The 26,609-nt window shown below is 36.5% G+C and overlaps 1 protein-coding gene across 11 annotated transcripts in view; it reads left to right on the top strand.

Moving 5' to 3' along the window:
• Positions 1-14,127, top strand: part of INSC (INSC spindle orientation adaptor protein) — a 136,243-nt gene extending 122,116 nt beyond the window's left edge. For 10 of the 11 annotated variants that reach the window (XM_033006959.2, XM_033006969.2, XM_033006966.2 and 7 more), the window contains 4 exons: positions 4,736-4,802; positions 7,700-7,855; positions 8,521-8,597; positions 10,552-14,126. In XM_033006959.2, the coding sequence (XP_032862850.2) occupies positions 4,736-4,802; positions 7,700-7,855; positions 8,521-8,597; positions 10,552-10,680 (429 nt within the window). In that variant the 3' untranslated portion in view covers positions 10,681-14,126. Of the gene's footprint in view, positions 1-4,735; positions 4,803-7,699; positions 7,856-8,520; positions 8,598-10,551 lie in introns of all 11 variants that reach the window. The other variant, XM_033006960.2, reaches the window with a different exon arrangement.
• The last annotated feature ends 12,482 nt before the right edge of the window (positions 14,128-26,609 follow it).

Genomic DNA, 26,609 nt, shown 5'->3' with positions numbered 1-26,609 from the left:
GCATTTTCATCTAGTTTTCACTTTTGCAGCAAATAATCAGTAACTTTTTGGACTGGCTAATGAGCATTAGTCACCATTACTGTTTAGAAGGAAAATTGTTATTATAGTGTTAGCGATTACAGTTTTTTAACAAGAGAATTTACAAGCTGACTCTTGTTCTTCAAGAGGTTTTGAACAAAACTGTTTTAAAGGTTCTTAATTAAACATGTTTTCTTAAATTTGAATCACTCTTGACAACTGAAATTCCTATGGTTCAGTGCAAAGCAGACTAGAAAACTGAAAAGGAAGGTTCATCATTCATAAATTCAATATATGTAAAGGGCTGGGTGAGTAGAAGGAAACTATGTGGAACTAAAACCACTTTTCAAATGATAAAAATAGATTTTGTTTACTAGAGTAACCAACAAGATCAGAACTGTCAGTTTTATAGTAAGGGATGATATTGTCACTACAGAGAGGTATCTGTGTTTACTATCTGTTTGTTTGTTTTGCCTATAGAGATTTTTAATTTGGTTTTAGATTAACTTCCAGGACAACTGCGAGACTAGCAACGCTATGCCGAACTGACATTTGAAAAGTATGAAATATCTCTATTATTTTGAAGTTTCCATGGAACTAAAGGGGAGCCCTATCCCCACAAATACCGATGCATACTTAGTTCATCATCAAATCAGCTAAAGGTGGACTTTCAAAGCTTCTTGATTTTGGATATAGTTTCTTAAGCTCTGAAAGTTAACTACTCAGTCTATAAGTCTTGTGAAAAATCTTACTAGTCCCAGTGGAACTATATGCATGTTAATATTTTGATAAGTTGGTGCCTCTTGAAAAGGTGCTAAAACATGAGCTGCTCTGAGAATTCTCTTCCTGGCATGTATTTTACTGTGTCTCACTATCACGTGGTTAAGGTGTGTAGTATGTAGCACATATTTACAGGTAGGTGGTGAGCACAGGGATAAACCCCAGAGACCTGTTCCTCTGGTTGTTTTTAGTAATGTAAAATGTGACACTGACCTGAATAATTCAGCTTTCATCTGGTGGCACACAAATGTATTAGTTCATTATTCATTTATCAAGTCTGTTTTTCTGTGGTGTTCATTACTACGGTGATTTTGGGGCTGCCAGTTCCCACAGAGAAAGCTGCAGCTACTGGGTTTATCAGAGTCCTGCTATAGAGAAGCACCTGCAATTTTTGATGGATCTGGATAACAGAGGCCAGAGTGTGGACTGGCCTGGGTTAGTCTACCAGAGAGCTCTGCTAGAATACAGGTATTGGAGATGCATGGATCGAGAACTAGCCCCAGAACAGATCTGCCTAGCAGACATACAGGCGCTGGGGCCGGGAATTGTGCTGGATGGGATCAGTTCTTGTGTGCATGGTTTCTAAGGCAGTCCGCTATTATCTGGCATTAGGTTTGGCAATGGAATGTGAGATCAGATGTTTCATTAAAAATTTTCACATATGATGAAGCAACTTCTTATGTTTTCCTCTGGTAAATCTCAAATTATTGCTTAGTGACACATCTGCAGAACCCACATATCAAGATATCACTAGGGTACTGGAATTGGTGGGTGACTTCAGCACAGACTTTCTGTATGGTATGATAGCACTGGCAGGTGATCAGAGCTCATGTGTCCTGTCTTCAAGATATGTTCTCTTTTACACTTTGAGCTGACTACAAGTTCATTGCATGGCTTAGGAGTCCAGAAAAATGCAAGAATCATAAATTGTCTCAGGTGCCATAGTAAATATTTTCAAGTCTTGCTATTCTTTCAAAATTATTTCCATTCTGAAAGAGGTTTCAGTATCTATTTCTTCCAGTAATTTTCATCTATTTTCCTGGTGGAAATAAGGCTTAGACAGTCACTTTTATCTATACCTGTTTGTGTGCTGCATGTTTCATGATAACATCTGAACAGTTTTTCTGATTCAACAGGACCTCGCAGTTATTTTTGAGACTGACTAAAGCTTTATGAAACTTGGAGCCAGATAATGGGAAAAGAGAGATAAAGCCTGCAGTGCAAGCCTTTGTATTGTTAGACAAAAAAAAAAAAAAAAAAAAAAAAAGTGGGAGCGATGCCACTGAAAAAGTTCTGTTTATGGTTTTGATCAACTCTAAATCCAGAAGAAGTAAGACTTCATTAATACCAGTTCTCACAGAAGTGTTGCTTTTCAAAGCAAACTGAGTCCACATTTAAGTTTGTGGTTTCCTCTACAGAGTTCATCTTTAGTATTAAGCTTCCTTAAATTTTGTTCTGTATTACCGAGAAAATTTTCATGTAAACTGCATCTATACTGAATTTTAAAATAGGCAAGTGTTGAGGTGTCATGGTTTAAGCCCAGCCAGAAACTAAGCACCACGCAGCCACTTGCTCACTCTTCCCCTCCCGGTGGGACGGGGAGAAAAATTGGAAAAAAAAAGTAAAACCTCATGGGTTGAGATGAGGACAGTTTAATAGGATAACACAAGGAGAGAAGAAATAACAGTAATACTCATTAAAAAATGTATAAAGCAAGTGATGCCCAGTGCAATTGCTCACTACCCAGAACCCTATGCTCAGCCCATTCCCGAGCTGTGATGCCTCCTCCCCCTGCCAGCTCCCCCAGTTATATACTGAGTATGACATCATATGGTATCAAATATCCCTTTGGCTAGTTTGGGTCAGCTGTCCTGGCTGTGTGCCCTCCCAGCTTCTTGTGAAAATGAAGTCTATCCCAGCCAAACCCAGGACAAGGGGAAATACAGCATTTAAAGTCAACTCTTTATTCAGCTTGCCTACTATGTATTTACATTATTCTGTTTCATGTTACATGGTTTACATCACAGGAAAATGTGACTTTTTGGGGGGAAAGTAAAATCTATCTATACTGAGTGAGCTAATGTATAGTTTAACTGCCTTTCAAGTCCTACTAAGATTTCAAAAGATAATATAGGTAGAACGTGACAGTTATTGGTGATAAGGGTCTTTTATAAACCCCTTTGGAGAAACATACATATAAACCCATTAGGCTAGTTCATAAATACTTTGCAAAATATAGGGAGCCACATAATCAACGCAAAGGAAGTATAGATATAACCTCAAATAATTTTTGGTGTCAAAAGATACACACAAAATATTTTTATGTATGAAAATACTTATTAGACAAAATAACTTGAAGCAGTAGAATAATTGGCATGTATTCAAATTGTGGTTAATTGAATTCTTCATCTGTGGCTTAGAAAGCCACATGGGGTACAGATTCTGCATAGAGGAAGCAATTTTCATTAACAGGATATAATTTAGAATGAGAAAACATATACACTCTGCCTGAAACACAGTTAATAATTAATATGGAATAAATACACAGGCATATACTGAGTTACCATATTTCTACCTGTCACTCTGTAGAGTTTCAGAAACTCATTTGCATCCTAAGTAAGTATATTTATTCAGAGAGATGACACTGTAACACTACCTTCAAAAGTGGAAGACCTTTATGTCACAGCATCAAAAATGAGTCATCCTTGTTATTAAAATGGTAAAGTGAGATCAGAATGGTGATTTGATCTCATGCCTACTTATATCTAAGAAGTTTGCTTGCTTGTGAACTGACACTGAACCATTAAAAAGCTGATAACCAGTTCTCGAACTGATCATTATTTCTGAGGCTGATCAGTTTTTCTCAACTAGAATAGAGAAAATTAATACCCCCTAAGAAAGAATATTTTTTCTATTTTGTATTCTAATGATCTATAACATTTATTATTTGTTCTCTCACATGCTGCTAATATTGAGATGTGGGTGCATGCAGAAAGCAATTTATTTGAAGGATAAAGTAAAAAAGGATAACTTGCAGGATGTATGAGAGAAAGTACAAGAGACCAGTGAAGGGAATGGATGATTGAAAGTCAATGGCTTTCAAATATTGAACGTCTCTGTCAACAGCTTGCTGCATTACTTTAAGCAAGCTGGGTTGCATATAATCTTGAAAAAACAGTGCTATTTTGGCTAAGAAATTCTGTAAATCAGGATCTCAAAGCATGCTTCTGTTAGTACAAAACCTAATCTTGGCCTTAGCTCAGAAAAGGTATAAACAGATTTTTAAATCCAGCTCATTTTGGGACAGTGCTTTGACATGCGTGCAAATTATGGCTACAATAAAACTGAAAATTATTCCTTAAATATTCTCTTGAATCAAGGCTCAAAACTCCAACTCTGTTGCGAGGATTTCTCAGTATTCCAGCTGAACCCTGAAGCAGAAAGGCAGCAATAACTTAATGCTATTGAAAGTGTGCTATGTGCTGGTTCTTAGCCTTCACTGTAAGCTCTGCCTGAGCTGGAATATGGCTACAGGATTGCTTCCTGAGGGTGGGCAGCTCCGGGCTGAATTCTTTGTAGGAATCCAGGGTTTCTGGTTGGTTGTTTTTTATAAATTTTTGTCTTCCTCTTTCTACCAATTTGGCCACTGAACAATCTGCTGCATAGATCTCTATATGACAGACTTTTATGCATGAGTATAGAAGCATGAAAAAAAGAAGTGTTATTTTTCTTGTCTGAACTTCAGTTAGCAGCCATATGTAAGATAAAGACCCCTGAGATATCGCAAAGATGGGAATAGACTGTTCAACTACAAGAATGCTTTCTAATTTTATTGTTTGCCTCACTTCTGCCATAATGATTTTATAAACTGCAGTGCTCTTTAATATTACTGAATTGTAGGGCTATATTTCATATTTCCTTTTCTTTTTAATAACAGGTGGTAACAATATTGGCAAACATGTCTGTCTTGGACCAGTGTGCTTCAGAAATCATTCAAGGAAATGGTATGTATTTTAGCTGAATTATATTCTGTATTTGTTTGTGGAGAACGTGGGTAGATGGGAATGTAGTGGCTTCAAGGTAAAGGATAAAGGCTTCACTAATAATAGTTCATTTTCATCCTGTCTCTGCCGAATACTGTACATTGCTGTAGAGTGCAAAATGAGTGCTTGGGGTGGTTCTATGTAACTGAAATAAATTACCACTGCTTTAGAAAACTTTGCATGTATGACAATATTGCTAATGTTCTGTGTGTTTGTGACTGATTCATAGATACAAGGTAAGGTAGTACAAAGTTTCAACAACCTTTACTCTGGTAATTGTATAACGTGGCAATTCCTACACATTGAAATTCATCATATGATACTGAGCCATGCATACCTGCAATTTGTGTCACTTTTTTCACAGGTATTCAGAAGTATTATAAATTTTGAAGTATTATGTTTTTGTTACTATACAGCAGTTGCCATTTATTTTCACACTCCTATAAATATCTTATTTTGAGAAATTCATTATATTGAAAAAATCCTAGGTGTTATAGGCCCACCAGAAGTCTGAAAAGTAAGGTTAATAATTCTATGGATAAGGATATAGGAAGAAGTAACAGCCTTATTAACATACTTACCAGCGAAGCGAATTCATGGCCAACAATATAGTAAGACAGGTGTTTTGGTTTGGTTTATTTTGTTTGGGTTTTAGGGGGGAGATATTAAATTACAATGAAGCTTCACATATATTGCTTTTTCTGTCCTAGGGATATCCCTTCCAAATTTTTTAAATTAAGGTTTGGATAGGAATGGTTTGAGTTTGGATCCATCATTTGAATCTCAGAAATGGCTGACTGTAGGTGAGAGAAGGGGTTTCAGAAAACATCTACATAGAAGTGAAATAGAATTGTCCAATTCCTATGTAATATTAGATTTAGATGTTCCTTGCATTTCAGTGGAAAATTTGAGCTCTGTGCACACAAATATGGCTGGCAAGGATCTGGCACAGATGATTTGCTTGATGTGATCCTTGTGGGCACAGAGCTAGTGTGCATTTAATGTCCTTGTTAAGGTGGATAGGTGCTGTTGTTTGAGACCAAATGACACTGTAGAGGTTGAATGGATCTGGATACTGAGGCAATTTGACCACAGATATATACAACCTTACAAATTACCCGAGATCCCTGTTCTATGCAGAAGACAGTGCAGTCATGGGGAGGAGCAAGGCGAGTTAACATGGTGGTTTCTTAGGACCTCCTTGTTGCAGTGGAGGGATGGGCCAGTCCCAGAGAGAGGTTAGTCAGGTCCACGTGGTGGTTTCTGCCACGCTCCTGGTCCAAGTTCCCTGTGTTCCTAGAGGTTGGAGAGGTGGTCCCGGGCCTCTTGGTGCAGGCGCATGGGGCTTCCCTACCCAGAGTTTTTCTAGAAACTCTTGGTAAGACCCTCACATTTCCCAGGACCCTTGGTGTCTGTAATTATATGATTGGGTAGAGAATGCCCTGTCAGCAATTGGTCCGTTTGACTTGTGCTGTTGTTTTCTGTTTTGCTGTTGTTAGCACAACAATATTGTTGTTAGCAATACAGATATGCCCTGGAAGCTTTTGCACTCCTTTATGATTAACAGATTGGCTATCTATTTCCTTGAGCGCACCAAAACCTGTTTTGTTGCTCAGGACAGGTGTTTGATCATATTTCATCTACTTTGACTACAGCAGAAACTTGATTGAAGTTCATGAAAGTATACTAACAGCTCTGCCAACTAGGCCTAACTCAAGCTAGATACTACAGTAGGTGGAGATGCACATGTGGATTGTCAAGCACAATGTGGTGAAGTAAAGTTTGTGTATACGCTCTGTAATGGAAGCTCACACAGAAGCATTTGCCCCCTGAGGAGGGGCTTCTGAGGAGGGTTGACACTCATCTTAACTATAAAGGCTTTTTGTGTCTGTCTAATGTTGTAATCAGATGCTGGTCAGAAGCCAGATTCACAAACTGAGAAGGGTCTTTGAATCCTGGAGACTTCAGATATGTTTTCTTCTCAACTTTGACTTTTTTGTGTGTCGATTGATTATTATCTAGCTGCATGATTCTGATGCTAATTCTCTTAATTATTTATGCAAATGTTCTAACAGTTAAAATCCTCTGGTGCTATCTGGAGTAATCTGAATGCCAAGTAGCATATGGAGTCTAATAGCACATAATTGTCCTTACATTTAAAATAACCTAGAAAATAGAAATCAGTACAGTCTCATCTGGTTTTGTGCTGCCACAATAAGGATATCAACTCCTACAGGTAACAATAAGTTAATGAAACCATTTCAACATGGATGACATTGTTTCTTCTGAATTGAAGAGTTAGTGACACAGTAAACTACAAGAGGCAGAATTTCATCATTTCCCTCATTAAAGGATTCACCATTTTAAAATACCCTTAAATAGTGAGATTGAAAGTTTTAAAGACTTGCTTAAAAATACATCAACTGAAAAAAAAAAGCTTTACTTTCTTGTAATTCAAAGCAAAACTTCATGTAGAGACCTGAAGTATGTCACTACAGGTTTTTAGGTTAGTGATTACCAGGTTAGTTTATAAGCAAATAAAGAACTGCATTTAGTTTGACTAAATAAATTCATGGGATCTAAAATACCAACTTGTAGAGGAGTCAAGAAGTTGGAGGAAGGGAGAGTTAGTGCACTTTGTAGTTACAGAAGTTCTGTAGCTTCCTAGTGAAGACAGCATGCACAGATCAGATGTGCCTGAATGCTGATGACCAGACTGCAGTCCACGTTTATGCATTCTTCATGCCCTGTATGGGCAGTGATTGGTCTGTATTTACCTATCTTGCTTTTCCCCTTTACTTTTTTGGATGGAGCTTTTTGTTGGAGAGAGGATAACAATGGCTCTTATATCCTTCCAGGTGTTCAACTTTTAATGGAAATGCTCTTTGAAAGACCAACTTCAGGAAGTTCAGCAGAAGTTGCTGCTTGTGAGCGAGTCCAACAGAAATCTGCAGTTACACTGGCACGACTCAGCCGAGATCCTGAAGTGGCAGATGCAGCCATAAAACTCAGTTGTAAGGATGTATCACTAGCTTAATGGCTGACTGAAAAAGAGGGAGGAACTGCAGTCATGGAGCAGCTCTTTTTAATTTTTAGCCTTACTTGGTACACTTTATGGACTAGGTTCCCTATACAGTCTGTCCAGAGAGTGACTGAGGATCTTGTACTAAATGAACCTCTGGCTCATTTCCCAGAGGAACCTGAGGTGCAGCGTCCACTCAACACATAGCTGTGGCAGACTGTGCCAACTGACAGTGCAGCCTCCTCCATTCCTTTATTTAAACCGTCCTGCAGGATCTGTCAGCGGACAGAAAAGTTGAACCCCTGCAGGTTTGGATCTGATGAATCTAACAGAAAACTAACATGTTCTTCTGGCTGGAGTTTTTTAAGGGCATGTGGGGGGATTCATAGGGAAGAAATGGAGGTCGCAATTTCCACTCTGAAACAGCAATAGTGGGTAAAAACAGTGCATTTGTTTGTTTATGCTTTAGAACTATTAATTATGACTGCTCTGAACTGCATAGCTCCATGGACAGTCCCTTAAGTATTTGCGTGTCATCTTTGCATTAGAGGTCATATATAAGGAAGATAAATATGAAACATATGAAAAATACCTCATCTCAAAATAAGGAGTTTGTTTTTCTAAATTATTTCTCCTGATATTCTTTTGTGCACTCAGGTATTCCTCGCCTAATTAAACTTTGCAGATCACCAACTGAAAGATATAACAGTGATTCTGTTTTAGTGGCATGTCTGGTAGGTATATTTTAATCTTTCTTTCACGCTTATCCTGAAAAATGCAGAATAAACATTCCTTTAGATTTCAAAATTCATAAGTATTGCAGGAATGTTTTAAATTCATGCCAGGGTGTCCTGCTTTTCCCCTTAAGCATAATCCTGTACAATGTCAATTATTTATCCTCTGATTGAAGATTTAAACACATAAGAAAAAATTACTTCTTCACATTATTGAGCACTAAAAAGTTTGACTGGAATTCAAGGTTTCAGTAATTCTTAAATTCCATTCTCTGATGATGCTATGTTTGCTGAAATGAGCCTTGAATCACAGGGTTAGCCACCCTTTATCTGCACACACACATATGTAGGGAAATTTTTATGTAAAGTGGCGAAAGAGAGGAAAAGAGATTTCTTGCTTTCACTACAATCCACAATTTTCTGTTTGAGTCTCCAAGACAATGTAGTGTCCAGCCAAGGACAACAGTGGTCAACAGAACCCTTTCTCTGCTTAGGAGAAAGATCCCAGCTGCAGGCCCTGCACTGCATGGACTGTGAGCCCCAGCCAACTCTCTGACTTGCGTGATTTCACCTGGCATTCTGTGAGAGTAAAGTGCTCCGGGGACATGGGTGATCTAGGCTTAGGAGATAGGTTTTGATGAGTGAAGACTGAAGAATATTGTTTGACAGTGATTTTTAGTATTAATGTTATTTTAAATGTAAAACTTGGTTATTGCAGCTTTGATTAACAGCTAGCTTTGTGCCAGAACATGAGAAGTTTTGTTCGTTTAAGCAGGACTCATTCAGAATTAAGTGAGTATGAATGTGAGCATAAGAAATAATGTGACTAATCCTCACACGTGCCAAGGTGGCTTGTTAATCTTGTATGGCAAGAGTGATGACAGCAAACCACACTGTGATTTTTCTGTTTCACTGAAGTTGCTGCTGAATATTCCTTGAATTCATGCCTATCGCTCGAGATGTTACCTGCCTGTCTCAGCAATTCTGCTTCTCCTGATATTTTAGTAACTGCCTGATGACATTTTCTGATAAACATGTGGTTCAAAAATATTGTCATGAGACATAAGCTGCTTCAGGCTCCGATAGGTATTGTCACTAAAGTCTGAGGGCTTGTACTGTTTGGTATTTTTAGCTTGGTTGTTTACTTTTTGTATATTTTGATGCAGGTGATTAAGTCTTGTGTTAGTGCTACATTGACAGATAGCACAGAGATAAGCTGATCACAACTATCAGACCTTACCAGTAGAAGGCAATTTTTGTTCTTGAGGAAAGCGAGCCTGCTTTCTAATTGTATCTGTCATGTCAGGCTGCTGGAAGATATGTAATTGTATATTTTTCTCCAGTGAGAGAGACAAGCAACTTCTTAGAAGAGTTTATGAAGATAATAGTAACATCAATGCAATTTGTATTGTGCAGCTTCATAATTGGAACAACTGGCAGTTTTATTTGTTCCCAAATGGTTTGAACTGTATGGCCTCTTTCTACTACACTAGTATCTAAAAGATTTCTGTTATGGGCATTGCAAAGAACTTCAGTAGCAGACATTTTCTGAATCAGATGACTTCTAGTTCTCACAAATAAGACAAAATCTGTGAGGAGAGTTGAGATACAAAGAGGCAGTGTGAGATCTACTGCAGGTCAGAGATAGGTTTACAATCAAAGTGCTCTGACTTTCACCTCTGTGTTCTTTAACACCGCGCTGCTCAGTCCCTGCTGCTCAGGTATAAGGGTCATGTGACCCAAAAGAATTGTCATTTAATAGCTGCATTTGAGGGGAGATTCTTCTGACACATGAAGACAGCAATGAGAGATTAGCCAGGTAGAAGAGTCCATAGGCCTGCACAGTTCAGTTTTGAGCCTTGGCTATCATGTAGAGATAGTTATAATGGATTCCTTCAATGAAGACTTTGTCAAACCTTAACAATATTACAATTGTGTTGTTTTGTTTTTCTAGGCAGCCTTACGGAGACTAGCAGTTATGAGTCCTGATGGACTTGAAGATTTAGATTTTCAGCAGCTAGTAAAGCCCAGACTTGTGGATTCCTTTCTGCTATGCACAAATATGGAAGAGAGCTTTGTATAAATGTGAGCCAAAAACCTTTGAAAAATAATCATGATGATAGGCATACAGTAAGATAATACATATACAATTTTGTTTAGTTTTAGTCTTATTGTTATTTATGACTTATTTATTTTAAAACCATGAACACGTGTTTTGTAGAAGCAATGAAACAGAACAAGTAAACTTGTGTCAATGGTTTGCAAAGGTAATTTTTGATTTTATATTCCTGCCAAGGCACATCAAGAGACCTTATCCCTTCAATCTAACAAAATGTTGTTGTCTTGTTTAGTATAGTTGAATCAAGGTAACGAAGCCAAGAATTTGGTGCTCTGATGATAAATGCTTCTAATAATGTTTTATCACTGATATTTTTCTACAGTTAGAACATTTTTCAGTTTTTAAAATGTTTTAGTTTCGTGCATTTGCTGCAAGAGAAGAAAAATAAACCTTAAAGCTACAAGTATATACTTTGAAATGAAAGGGATGTTACAGTCTGAGTCCAGTCTTAACTGTTATTTTTTAATAGAATTATGAAAATATGTAACTGTGAATAGCTGAGAAAATTTTTCAGAAAATTGTCGAATACTGTCTTGGAATGATTTTAGAGGACATTTTTATGCTGTATAAAGATGTGCTCATTAGAAGATACATACTTGCAGATAACTCTTTTATTTATGTTTACTAAAATTTCCTAAAGAAATTGAGAGAATTCTAGAAAAATCTTTATAGAATCAAACACACATCATCAGTCTTAAGGTATCCACATAAGATTTAAAATCATTACCACTGATAATTTTCTCTCCTTTCTAAGCCTTACAAGTGGAAGTGAGCATGTCCAGGCATGTTTTTAATATTCAAGCTAATACTTTTGTGAAAAGCTGTGCATGCATACACTAAATAATCAGAAAAGATAAATTATTTGTAACTTGAATTTCCATTTTTCTGTTTTTCTCTACTAGTTCTGTATTTCTAAAACTGTGAAATGAGATTTTCAGGAGCTCTTGGAGTTGACAAAAGGAGGTTTTACCAGTGGATAACAACACAAAGAATAGAGTTTATTTTAAAATAGGTTTTTTTCTTTTTTTTTCTTTTTTTTTTCATGAACAGTCCTCTTAAAATTTGCCCTTTTATTTTCATCAAGAAACCATATAGATTTAAAATTACTCAACCAGCAATATTCTGAGAGTGTTCCCCCCACCAAGCTTCTCACAAAGCACTCTGTAGATTATGAAAGTATACGTATTTTTTTCTTGATGGCTTGCAACTATTGCTCTGGATAATTTTATGATCAGTAACTTTAGGGTACTAGGACATCTTCCAAAAAAGTAAGTACATTTCTTCTTTACTGTACTTGCTTTGTAGATATGTTAAGCAGCTTAATTCGTTAATGTTTATTTAGTATTATGTGGTGTTTAGATGAAAGGCATCAGGAAATTGCTAAGCTGTGATAGCCTTCTGCATTTTCTGTGTCTGAGAAATCTGGCCTGCTTCAAGCAGAGATACATGGTGGCTACTTTTTTCTCCCCTCGAGTGTGTGGGTTAAGAGGTCTCTGCCTTAACATTTCTTCCTTGTGATGTCTTCGTTTAACTATGAGCTCTATCCTGACTGAAGTTTTAAAACATTAGAAGACATACAATGACCTCTGTCATAAGAAACTACTCAGAGATAAGCGTTGAATCAGATGTTTCACAGATGTAATTTTCTAGTAAGAGCAAAGATGGATTCTGCTTTGTTTGCTTACTTTGAGACAGCTCCTTAAAATTCTGAGATTGTTAAGATGTATGGTACTATACAGCTTTAAAAATGTTATACAAGTGATGGACTTTAACACTTTCCTCACTAAGCAGAAATACATGTATTGAACCATGGATGGTTTAAATGGTAAAAACAACATTCTTGGTATAAACAATGAACTCATAAATCTTGTAAAGAACAAACTCAGTAAGGTCCCATTGCTATCATGCAGGTAGCGTGATAATCCCTAATAGAATACAACACATCAAGTTCTGTTGTGAATGTGCTGTACCGAATCTCATTCTGTCAGCTGCAACTAATACCTGAGATATGAGTTTGTATATGGGGTAAGATTTTTTCCGTAACAGGTAACATTAAAATCTCATTTAAAAAAAAATGTCCACACATGTAAAGTGAACTGAAGTAGCTATTAAGAAAATGCCATTATGACCCATAATGTTTTAAAGCCATTTCTAACAGGTCAATCAAATATTCAGTAAGCAGGCCAGTAGCAATGAATGAGTTTAATTGGCTCTCAGATACAATAATGTGAATCCACATCAGTTGTTTTTTACTACTCAACCTGTAAATATGTGGCCATAATTCTAGGCCTATATTGTCCATTTACATGTGTTCATATTATGAATGTGGCTGTTTACATTACAGAAACAAAATACATTTAGGTGGATCTCATATTTGTGGTAGAAAAATATATCTTGAAAGAGCCAGTTTAGACCTGTTATCACCTAAGTGTCATCGAAACCATTTTTTGCTAGGTCTGAATTTTTCACCTAAAGTTGTGCACTTTATTTTTGTATATGCTAAAGTTTATGAGAAGATAAACATACCTCTTCCTTTCGTCATTATTATTTTCTCATTATTTCTGAATGAATTCTGGTTTAAAAATGTTTGCTTTGGAAGTGACTTTTCAGTTTTTAAACAACAACAACAAATGAACAGTTTAAGCCAGAATAAACGTGTTTGATTTCAGCATAGTATGAAACAAAATACTTCATATCAAAAAGTTTTCACTGAAACATGTGTTTTGGTAGATCAATCTTTGACCTCCCTGTGTGTATACATATACAGTTAGTAGAGTGAGGCAGGGAGTATGTGTAATACATTTACATATCAATACATATATGTGGACTCATTGACCTATAGAGACTGCATGTAGGTTAGATATTAGCTTAATCATTTTGGAAACTGTTATTGTCAGAAATGTTGTAATTTCATTATTTTTTCTGAACATTTTAGATTTTGTATGAGATAAGAAATGTTAGATAAACTTGCAGTGAACTGCAGGATTCTTTGTAACTTTGATTTATGTTCCAATGACTTTGGACAATGTGTTCAAATTTCAGATTTAGTTTGAACTGTTTACAGATATTGGTGGCCCAGATGTTTCATTCATAGAATAAAATTTTTTTCTCAGTTTATTGTGTGTTTGGCACATGAATCATTTATGTGGAATGTTACTTGTCTGACCTGTTCTGTTTAAAATAATACTGTATCTGCAAGAGGTAAGATAATGTCTTGGTAAACTGGATGTCTTACCTATCTTTTAGGGTTGCCTGTTAGCATCCAAAAGATGGGACTTGATCTGAAGGGTGTCATGTTGCTTTAGTACAAGACTGATTCTGGTACCTCATATGGCTTGTTCCAAATGTGTATGTTGACCATCTGCTTTTAAATAACACCAATGAACGGTCAAAATAACGTTGGCTTTTGTATTTTGAGAAATCTGCTTTTATTTTCAGTTTACATTTATATTAAATTTAATATATTTAAAGTAACACTTCAGACACTGTAAATTATTCACTAGTGTTCTCATTTTTAAGGGAAGGAAGGGAAGATGGCATTGAGCATTGAAAGACAGGCCTAGAGTGAATTTGTTCATTTGAGTTGGAAGTGCTTAGCTGGTGGGGAGGTGGGTGAATGGCTTCAGTCCTTGGCAGGCTCAAGAACTAGGAACAAGGAAAGCACAGTGAAATCTATTTTAGATATTTATATGCTTTGCAGAAATTCTTATTTCTACTTTCTATTTTTCTCTTGGGTCTGAGTTTCTCTTTCTCTACCTGTGACGATTTTCTTCCTCTTGAGAGTGTTATTTCTATACTTGCTAGTTATCTGAATAGAAGAGAGTTAAATTCGAAGGTCTGGTCCTGCTAATTAATATATTAATAAGGTTTTTGCTGAGTAACTAAGTAACAAAAATAGCTTGTTAAATAAATCTACACTAGATCACCTAGAACAAAAAGAAATGTTTATTGTTCCTGCAACAGGGGGAAGAACCAGCACATTCTCCAGAAAATTTGAGAGAAAGCATATGTATAATAGACTGCTTCCAAGTATTGGTATTTTTACAAGCGCACTTGCTAACTAAGAGTTTATGAATTGATCAGTCCTCCTGCCAAATAATCACTGAATCAAAGTAATAAAGGAAAACCACTAGACCTACAGACAAAACACTGGTAAACCAAAGATTTTTCTCCTTCATTTTCAACAGCCAATCAGTAATATTTTGTTTTAATAAACCAAGTGTGCCTGGAACCTAATGGATCCTATGAGAAACCAGTGCAAAAAAAAAAAAAAAAAAGTGTAGTATGTAATACTGCTAATTTGCTTTAGAGAGAAATTAAAAGGGATCAAAAGGCTTAATTGGCATGAAGAAGGAGTTGTGTCTAATGCTGTACCTTTTCCATCACTGTTGTGATCACCTGGGTCACAAATGTCTAACTGAAAGGTACACTGGTTCTACAAGCTTTCTGGATATTACCACTGTCTTTTAACTAGCTTTTGTCCATGTCCTACGCAACCTTTAGAATGTGACCTAATAATGTAGACATCTTCAAAGTAACTTACTGATTTCAGTGTATATAAAAATTCAGTCTAAATTTTTTTTTGTACCACATAATGTAAAAATCTTCTTTTTGAGTAGTTCTGGAAGGATATACCTAACAAGATACGTCCATTATGTATGCTCATCAGGTAAGACAAAGTTTATGATGAATTGAGAGGATCTATCTAAAAAGACCAAGAAACAGCCATGTGTGTTTTCACTTGCATCAAAAGAATAATGGAATGGGCCCTAATCACCTAGGAAAGCCTTCTTTGAAGCTGTGGTAGGTAAGTCAGAGTGCCTGCACTGCTGTAAAGAACAGTCAGAGCTAACACCCGGGTTTCAAGTTTCTTGCTCAAATTAGAACTGTAGAAATCTAACATATAAAATAAAATAAACATAAATAAAATCTCACAATATGAAGCTAAGGATAAACGACTTGTAAAGTTTTGCAATAAACAAATGTTTAAGGAGTACGCTTTTTATGTTAAGCAACGTGCTTGTTTACACATGCTTGCTTCCACTTCCAAAGGAAGCTACAATGCTCTCTGCCATGGCTATTTATTCTTGTACTGCTTAATTATTAAAAAGGCCATACTTCTTTTTCAGAGCAGCAATTATTTCTAAAGTTTAGGGGTGGATAAACAAGAAAGTGATTGAATACTGTGAAGCACAGCTAATCATTTACATGAGTGTCTCATCTTTAAAAGGACACAAACTTTCTGGAATGAGACAGACTAGTTACTGGTTTAGAGTATCTGGAGTAAAAGACATCTATCATGTGCTTACTCTAGGGTAGAATTCTCATCTGTTTTGAAGTTCAATTCTGTAGGTATAGTCCAGACCAGTAACTTAGGTACTTTCTGTAGACCACAGAAAGCAGTGGGCAATTCTTTCTCTTTGAGGATAGCTGCCCAAGACAGAGTGTATACATAATACCATGGAGCTGCCTTTTTTATTTCTAGTGGGTATGGAAAAAAGTGCTGATGATTTGTTTGGAGGAGATGTCTAAACACCTCGACATCTTAGTTCAGATCATGTGAGATAAATTCCAGACCCAGTCTGGAGACGAAAGGAAGACACTTTTTCAGCTGGGGTTTTATGTGCTGTTTATGTGCTAAGTACAATTCCCATCAAACCAGAAATTTTTGTAATACTGGACTCTCCCTTGGAAATTACTGAGACATTATTTTCTTGTTTGGTATGCACTAGATGATGACTCCTGTTTGTCAGTGTTGTAAAACAAGGAATAGCTGGACCAACTCATCCAGCTGAGAATATTATACCGGATTATACATTTCTTATTAGAGAAAAATCTCTTGCATTTAAAAAGAGGGAGACAGAAAACAGGTCACAGGACACTAACTTGAAATGGTCTCCAAAGTGAGCTGTCCTGGACAACATGTGAAATACCACTGAGATAATAAATAGCATGAAATATGTCCGGAAAGCTACTGCTCATCAGAAAACAAACAAACATCCCCTCAAATCCAACATCCCTTCTTCCAAAAAGTAATAAGATGAGCTTTAAGGGGAAAAAATTTCTCTTACATTTCCAACTTTGTTTTAGAATGGTCTTCTACTGTTATTATTTTGTCTTTACCTGTCAGGTTTCTTCTTTGGCTTAACTTTTATTAAAGATCTCATGACAACTACTGTTACATTAATAAAAATTTTTCCTTGAACTCAAAATGTTTAGCTCTGTATGTGGTATTAGATAAATAAGAAATGAAAAAATGAAAAATGGATACTGAACAGATACAAAGCTGAGACTTTAAAAACTTGAAAAGATTTCTTTTTAGAAATGCATTCCTAAATAAAAACATATTAAAATAGGGCTTTAATTAAACAGCTTCTTAAGAAGATAACTGAAAAACTGTGTGAGGATGTTCCTCTTAGAAGTCAAGAAAAGCTGTTTTATGATTATAGACAAATCTTAAAAACTCAAGTGAACTTCAGAAATGTTGTGTTTATGAGTTTTCCACTTAGCTGTTTGAGAAAATCAGGTGAGGCTTTTATACATTTTATACATTAATATCACAAGATAAACACAGGTACATCTTAAACCCAATATCCACTAATGTGTCATTTCACAGATACCATCACTTTACAGTAGGCCAGAGATACAGAAGCTCTTGGATATGCATTTGCTGGACTGCAATAAATTTCTTTACCCCTTTTTGCCCCCCCTGATTAGGGGAAAGAATAGAGGCAACAGCATTTCAACAGCTGTAGAGGACTTTGTCAACATTTGTATTCTGAATGTTTGGCCAGACAGCTGCCAGGCTTGGACCACAGGCAACAGTAAGGAAGAACCCGTCGTTACAATGCAGAGTCTGGGACCTAGCAGCTTCACAGGTAACACCCTGATTAATGAGGACTATTTCCATGTGGTTCAGGCCATCCTATTGGGAGCCATGATGGCATGTTAGAAACATAAATGGAATTTAATTACTATGAAGGTTATTGCTGAATCCTTGCATGGAAGCCTCTGCTGCTGTGCTAACTGTGGCTTAAGCAATGAGCTAGCAAATCTTATTTCACTCCAACCTAGTTTCACAAAAAAATAAAAAGGGGTAGTGGTGGTGGTAAAAATGTTGTATCTGTTTCAATTCTGATTTAAATGTTGTAAGTTGTTGTTGTTGGTGGCAAAAATTGAAAAGGCTGCTAAAAATTAAATCACTAAACCATGGTTTTGATACAGAGGTGTTATTGACATCAGGATCTCAGACTTTAGGTATTTTGAATTAGTTCTCAGATACTTTTGAGGTAGAACATCTTTCACTAAAGAAGTATGGATATATTTTTCTTTAAAAAAATGTATTTCTTAAATAAGTTATATTTTTAAATAAAAATATTTTTATTGAAATATACACAACTGGACCCTCCATGCTATTTTAAAAAGCTAACTAGAAAAAAAAAAAAAAAAAAAACCAAACAACCCCAAAACTGTTTACTTTAGAGAAGAGCCACAATACAAATCAGTTAAAAATTCTTTAACTATTACTTTGTTTTCTAGGGTCTTGCTGCATAGCAATAAATATACCAGGTCATTCTCTGGTGAGTGACAACAGACAAACTATACATTTTGTTATGATTCTGAGGCTATCTTTTTCTAATATAAAACTATTTTCAGGTCTTAGCTGTAATCAGTAAAACAAAATACGGCTGATGGTAAGTAAAAATTTTAGAAGTATGAAGTATTTAATAAATTTCAGTTTAGCAGTTCTTCTAAGGCCTAGTGACTGCACTAGTGGAATAAACTTTTCAGTTACAAACTGTGCTAACATCCTGAAACAACTCTTCACTGTCCAGTGACTCTCAGCAGTTCTAGATACTCTGTTTGCCTTTGCACAAGATTTTACCAAACAGTTTCTCATATTTTGTTTTCTTTCAGGACGTTTCACAGATGTTGTATGTCTCTTATTACCTTGAGTCCAGACACTCCAGTGTCGATGGACAAAAGAAAATCTAGTTTCAGCTAGGGGCTACTTTTGCAGTCACAAAGTGAACAAACATCGCATGATTTTACTTGCAGCGCTTTTGCAGTCCTACCCTGCGAGCTGACCCTGCATGTGGGAGGCCAAGAGCCAGGAAATTTATGATGTACAAGCAAGAGTGAAGGTCTTGCTGAAAGTGCCTTCTCCTGTTGAAGATTCAACCAGGTCGTCTTCATCTGGAGAATGCTGCATGGCCCCTAATGAGTTCAGGTGTCTATTCCCTTCATTCATTGTTTATTTTTTCAAAAAACATTGAGTGGTAACTTCTCTCTGTTCACATCAGGACAGCTGAGAGCTGCAGCCCTGTGGATAATTCTGATTTTGTCTGCATACCTCTTTTTTTCCACTATATTTGTAACTCTTGCCAGCTGAAGAATCATCTTCCTTACTATTTATTTGCTCATGGCAGGCTTTTCTGAAATCTGGAAAACTGCAATCAAACTCACCACATAACTAATATATTTATTCTGTGCACAGGCTGCATTATTTTAGCAATACTGAAGCATTTTCTGGAGTAGTTAATGTTAATAACTAGCCAGTTTTGTCAGGGACAGTTGCTCATATTATTCTCTTCCAGCCACATACTTTTAGTCAAGTCAATAAACTGATATAACACTTCAACTAAAAAGTCTTTTTATCAATTTTAACTTACTTCTAAACAAGGAAGGAATTTTAAAAGCTTTACATGAAGGTTTGATTTTTAAAAAACAGAAAGCAATCAGAAGACTCTTGTAAAAGGAATCAATCCTCTTGTAGCAGGCCAAGGTTTTACTACAGGCTGCATTCTTCTTTTTTCTTGAGAAGTACAATGTTGCTAGTGTTTGGTTTCATGTTAGTTCTGGCTGCTATTCTACAAATCCCATTGACAATACAGTAATCTAGAGGCCCCTTTACAGATGGGTGGGAAAGGACTTGAAACAATGTTTTAAATATTCTTAAAAAGTGCTTGATAGTTTTTTAACTTGTTCAAGTGACTCAGTCACATGAATAAGGGCATTTAAAAATTATTGATGATGCATTTGAATCTTATCTCACTTCCTAAAATATTTAAGAGCCTATTTTCCTTACATGTGTAATGTCTCTAATCCGTTAGGGTGTTTTAATCTGAGTGAAATCTGAATAAGATTAAGTCATCTACAGAGCTGCAAATGAACCTTTCTGAAGTCTTTAAAACCCTCTTGAACTCAACAGCAATATATAATCATTGTGCACTTCCATGTATCCAAATTCTCTTCCAAGTATTAAGGGATGAATGTAGCCAGAAAGACAGCTTCTCTTGGGGCCACCTGGTCACATGAAAAAAAAATCACACAAAACATTTTCTTGCTGTGGGAATTGTTGAGGATTAATTTTGTCTTACAATATTAAAAAGAAAAAAAAAAAAAGAAGTAAAATTTGTCTCTAAAGAATATTAAATTCTTCATAAAATGAAGTTTAATCTACAGATTTTTTTCTGTAGCAGGGTAAATTTTTCTTAGGTTGGTTTTATGTATTATCATGTTATGTTGAGTTTCTTTTAAAAAAGCAGAGTAAGTAATTTTTTGTTTTAACCTATAATGCAGATAAATATAGTGATGAAAAGTTATTAATTTTATAGAGAACAATGAAAGATGCAAAAGCTGTCAGATGCAAGCAGTCAGGGTCAGTTATAAGCAAATGAATATCCATTGATGTTGTGTCTCCTTAATAACAGACTCAGATTTTCACTGGCCTTGAGTTTAATCTGGTAGTTATTTAAAAATATATGTCTCCCATGGAGACTTAGTGTACAAACATGAAGAGAAGGTATCAGGAATCTCTGTCTGGATGTAGCTGGCCAGGAGTATAAGCCCTCTTCCATAATATGGGAACTCTAGGCCTTGTGGGCCTCTTGTTCTCAATGGGAGTGGAGAAAAAAGTAGCCATGAAAACCAGGTGAACTGAAGTGTGAGGTTTTGTTTTTCATGAGAGGGGTGGGTAACAGCAAAGGAAAGTTGAAAAGAATTGAACCCAAGTCTTGTTTAGGAAGGAGACACTGTTGGGGCTTGTTTAAACCTGGGAAACTAAAGCGAATGAATGTTGCAGGGGCTGGGTATGAACAGCTGGAAAACCAACTGTAGTCACAATCAGGGCTATAGTTATAATCAGAGTATTGTTGAAAACTTTGATATTTATGAAGTATCAAATGACATGGGAAAAACTAATATAGCACTAGAAACTGTTTTGTATTAGCGACGACATCACTTTGCAACTGACAGCTAATCTGCATGTGGTTTACAATAGTGGCATGAGTTCTGTAAACTCATTAATTTATTGACACAGATTAGAAAAATTGATATATTATTTTTCTGTCAAAACACATCAATGTAACTCAAAGCAAAATGGGTCTCTCTGGTTTCTCAGCCCATGATGTAGTGCAAACTGAGTTTTCAAAATCTTTTTGATGTACTTAAAGACTTGCTGGGGGAGAAGTGATGACATCTACTGGAATTTTAACACACTTCCTCATATGCTTCCAAGGCTGATAGCAAGACATATTTGGTTTAGGTCTAAAGTTGGATGAATAATGCAGAAAAAATTTCTACTTATTTGTGCAAATTTGGAAGCAAATCTTCAGCCATCTTGAGGTTGCTTTTGGTGTCATTTCCTTCACATACTCATAGAGTTATTAAACTTTAATCGCATAACTGTTGGCAGAAAATAAATGTTAAGGTCACACAGGAAATCTATGAAAAGTGAATTTCTAATGTGCTTTCTGTAAGCCTGTGTACCACAAAGTTGATTCCATGAGTTATGTTCATTAGACTGGAGGAAGGAAACAATATTAAGTGGTTTATCAGGCCAACAGCAATTGAGCAGTGAGTTTGTGCTTGGAGTAGCAACCCTTTACTTAAAAAAAAAATTTAAAAAAAATCAGTGAGGAAGGAATATGTGCAGCAAATTGCAACCCACTCCCCACATTTAATGGAAATAAGGAAGGAAACTCATCCATCATTACATGAATTCATTAAAAATTATTCACTCAGATCCATTTAAGCCATGTTCTAACTTTAATCCCTTGATTTCTTGGGGCTAGACTGTGATCTGTACTGCATGCCCAATAAGAGTGTGAAGGCTTTTCTTGCAACCCGATGTAGGTTACTTGGACCTTGGGACTGGGCCTGCAGGAGCAGCAGGGTTATACATGTGCTTCCTCTCTCACCTTGAAGAGAGTGTGCGGCGGGCAGGGAAAGGGAGATGGAATTGCAGAAGATGAAGCAATCCCTCTTGACACAAAAACCCCTATGACTGGCTTGCTGGGACTGGCTGGGGGTCAGGGTTTCCCAAAATTTTACTACTGTGAACCAGTGATAAATAATTCCCTCTGGGACAAGGAAGATATAGGCAATAAATTGGTCTTTTGAGATGTATCCTTGAGGTGTGTTTTCCAATGTTATCTGTGTGCTATTGCAATTTACCTATCCCATCCTCTTCGGTCTATGCCTAACCTTTGATTCTGCAAATCCAAAGAGTTTATGACTTTACAGAGTTTGTGACTTTACAAAGCTTATGACCTGATTGTACAATGTGATTGTGTCATACAACTAAGAACTATAGAAAGTGAAGAGTAGGAGTTTTCCTGCTCATCTTAAACTAAAAGCCAAATTACCAATGTCTGAAGTAGTTCCACAGACTCTCAACAACTCCCTCTTTCACCTGGCACTTTGCATTTTGAGTCTTTGATTACAATGAACTAAATAAATTGTGTGATTTCTGGTGGATAATGTTAAATGATTCAGTTCAGTGGTTGATTCAAAATTATCTAATAGAGTCCAACTCATCTTCCTAGTAGAAAAGCTAATCATTGGTAGATGATGCAGCACTTTCATTTTTCTGCAATGTTTAGAGTAACAAGCTCAAGAAATACATGGGGGGAAATGGAGAGTGATGCTCCTTGAAGTCCCATCACCATTTTTCTTTCTTACTAAGAACTGTTTCAAATACTACATGTAGTTGGTTCACATTATTGTGTCTGGTTTGGATTTTTGTTTATTGAGGGGGTTTTCTGTGTTTTTTTTGGTTTTTTTTGTTTGTTTGTTTGGTTGGTTGTTTTTTTTGTTTTGTTTTTTTTTTTTGTTTTTGTTTTTTTACCCATTATATCCTTCTTGTTAAAAATTGTCTAATCTGTGAGAAACCTTCTGTAAGGTTTACCACCAAGCTGTCTTTAAGGATTTTCTACTATTTAGGATATTTGTTATTATGGTATGACAAAAGGAAACCATCTGCCATCATTCATCAAAATGCAAGTCTACCACCAGTCTTACCTCTAATTGTGAAATTTGCAGATGTAGGGAGATTTTACATTGATTTTTGCACATGTGAGCATATGGCCTGTTGTAATATCCTATTCCTGCAGCCTGCAGTTGAGCCCTGTGAATCAAAGTAGATCTCCAGTTGCAATCACGTTTCTAGTAATGGGAGCTGTTTCACTTCAGCCATGTGCTTTGGTTATGAGACTGCCTGGCTAAAGAGATTGCAAGTGTGATAGTCTCATTTAGGTACTACAAAATTGGAACTGTTTGGCTGTCAGCATTACAGTGAGAAACTCTGACATGACAGGTTTCTGACTTTATTAATCAGTTTTAATCCTCTAAAAAAATTTTGTTAGTACATCTTGACTTTCCTGCATTGTGTCTCTGATTTGCTTGACTGACAAGTTTCTATCAATCCACCAATCTTATTTAGCTGGTCTGCTGCTCTCAAGTTTCTCTAGATTTATCATCACACAAATAACATATTTTTAATTGAACAGAGGTTCCCTGAGTCTGTATGCATATCCACATCCATTTCTAACCATTTGCATGGCTAAAACCTACTCTTACTGCAGACCTTTGAATATCCAAGATCTGTACACAAAGTCTTTGCATATTTTCAGTTAGTACTGTTCATAATTATGCTTTGCTGAATCAGGTCAGGGTGCTCAGACTGGTGGGGAAACATACCTGTACATAAGAAATGCAAAAAGTTGCCTGTACAAAGGAGCTGGCATATCATCCGACACAAGTTGAGAGTATTTTCATACTACATCCACCTACACAAGCTGGAGACATTATAGCTACGATGCTCTAAGCTAGTAAGACAATAAATGATTGAGGGTGCAAGTACTAAAATCTTCCCCAGACAATAGCACATGATATCCAATTAATAGTTGTGGTAAATCTGTCTGAAATGTATTCCATATCATTTGTGGCAAGATTTGCTTTCAATCAGAGATTACAGAGAACATTTAAATTAGCAGTGAGAATTATCCTGAATAACGAGCTCATTATTTACTATATTTGCATTTTGTTGGGCTTATTAGTTAGCACTGCCTGGTTAGATTTTGTGGATCCTTTTCTATCCTTTCTGCATGAAAGCCCAACTGTGGAACATTTCTGAAAGCAACAATTGTGATTTTATAATGAACCACAAGAGGGGGGAGAATGAACATAAATGAAAGAACTTGATTTTAATGAACAACTGTTACATTTAGGATAATGCTGTATCAATGCTGAGTTTAAGACTCTTGGCCAGGTGTTGTCTGTGGAACAAAGTGTTTGAACTAATGGTGAGATGCTGTTCTTAAGATTCCTCTTTTCAAGTCTGCTGATTTATTACTGATCTTCACTTAAGGTTTTGGACAAACCAAACCACGCTTTCGAAGTTGCAAAATACCATTCTGGGTGTACTTTCTTTATTGCCTCTATCAAACAGAAACAAACGCTAATGAAATGATAAAAATAGAGATCTCTGTGACCTGAATAATCAATTTTAAAGCCTCCTACCCTGCCTTTTAATATTTTCCCCCAATTATATAAGAGAGTTCTCTAACTCAAATAATTAAAGAATTTCTCCCTGGTGCATAGATGAGTTTTTGGTGTCAATATGAAAACTAAATCATCTCACTGTTGTGGTCATGGACTGACACACGACTAGTGAAATTCCAAGAGTGTTTTCAGGCTACTTTTTAAATAAGGCTCATAGTCCCCTGCTCCTCATGTGCAGAAGCAGCTACAGCGATGACAAAGCTGGGGACTCAGGGATGATGCTCTGGGACTGCCCCTACAGCTGGATCAGCTCTCCGGAGAGCATGCACAGGCAGCTTTGGCAAGCAGTCAGCTTCCTAACCCCAGGACGCTGTGGGCTTGCTGGCGGTTCCTATAGCCAGCTGGAGGGCAGGGAAGGAAAACAGATTTCAAGAAGCCACCCGCTCCACACTCCAGTTTCTCTTATTTCAAAGTGGATACAAGGGGCAGGCAACTTTCCCAATTTTTAGTCCTCTGGATCTCATGTTCCCTGTCCCTCCTGGAATAAGATGTCAGTCTCTTGGGAGAGGTATAGGAAAGAAAATGACTCTTGCTTCCTCTCAGACTAAGAAAGAAGCAAAGCAACAATTGTAACAGTAATATGAGGATGGTATTGCAGCAGGTGGCTGCAGCATGGCAGAAAATAGTAGCAAAGGCAGCGAAACTTCTCAGCTTTTCTCTGCCAGTAATTGCAAGTAGCCCAGTAACTCAGAGAACATCGTGTAATGTTATTAGGCAAAATTGTAATGTTCGTAATTTCATGTTCAAAAGTGGAATGGTGCTGAAGGAGGCTTGCAGAAAGAAATTAAGATAGCTGTACAAGAAGATAGAATGTTGATTACCAGCAGCGAGGTATCCAGATTTGACTAATGGCACAGTTATTGTATGCATAAGCCCTAATGGTGTTTAAGTGGTTGCTAGAATGAATGCAATTAATGTAATTTATTTGTCAGCATCCAAACAGTATAATACTCGGAATAGGATGGGAGGTCCCTTGCTTAGCATGTAGCCCTACAAATATTTTTCAGTGTCTCTTTTCACAGGTATACAACACCAGTGATAAATTATTTCTTTTAATAATTCTCTTCATTTTTGAATGGGCATCATCTACATAGATCTAGTGATTTAAACTGAGTATTTCTTGGTTTGTGTCATGGATTTTGGAGGGTCACTTTGGGATGATCTAGTCTTGCTTGCTGCTTGAAGGCAATAAGTGACCTTGCATCTATCATAGAGCTCCTGAGCGAGCACACGTTTTTCAGAGAGAGATCCTCCTAGTTTGACAGAATTACTGTATGGTTAACTGTAAATTGATTGCTTTCTTAAATTGCTCCAGTGATTAATGACGATCTATGCTTAAAAAAGAAAAGGAAAACCAGTATATTTCTAATGTGAGTTTCTTTCCGCTGGAAGCTGATATGTGTATAGTAACTCTACCCCCTACTTGCACTGATGCGCAAACACTCCTAGCTTTGGCATTGCCCCTAGCCAAATCAGAAAGAAAGCTGATTCATTATTCTTGTACAAATAAAAATAGATGAATATGTTAGGGTTAATAGCAAAACTTTATCAACATGCATTTTCTTTTCAAGTAAGGTATTCAAAAATATTAACATCCTCTTCAAGTTACTGCTCCCCTCTGCGCTGAGGACTGACGTTGTAGGACTGTGATAAGACATGGTTGTCTTTCAGTCTGGATCCAGATCAAGCACCTCATTGTGAAGCCACCAACAAAAAAGCTCTGACTGGCCTGTATATCAAAGTTCAACATAAACAGCAGCTGTCAAAACATCAGATTAATTATTGTTCATTAATCATTTCTTGTTCAAGATGGAGAACCCTTCCAAATCAAGGCACAGAAAACTTGGAACTGTTGCTTACAGCAGTAGACATGTATTTTGATGAAGGTTTATGGATTTCTCAAATTTTTAATTTACATGCTAAATAATTTTTTTTTTACTGGACATCTCTCCCTCCATACCCAACAACACAGTTAAGATTTAAAAATCTCAGAAGAGATATATCAATGCATTTCCATTGTAAATAGCTGAGCTATACAAATCTATATG

Source organism: Tyto alba, unplaced genomic scaffold (genome assembly GCF_018691265.1).
Source record: "Tyto alba isolate M040663 unplaced genomic scaffold, T.alba_DEE_v4.0 Super-Scaffold_8, whole genome shotgun sequence".
In the NCBI taxonomy this organism is placed as follows: domain Eukaryota; kingdom Metazoa; phylum Chordata; class Aves; order Strigiformes; family Tytonidae; genus Tyto; species Tyto alba.
Note: the sequence above shows the minus strand (reverse complement) of the source record. Positions and strands in the feature narration are given on the sequence as shown.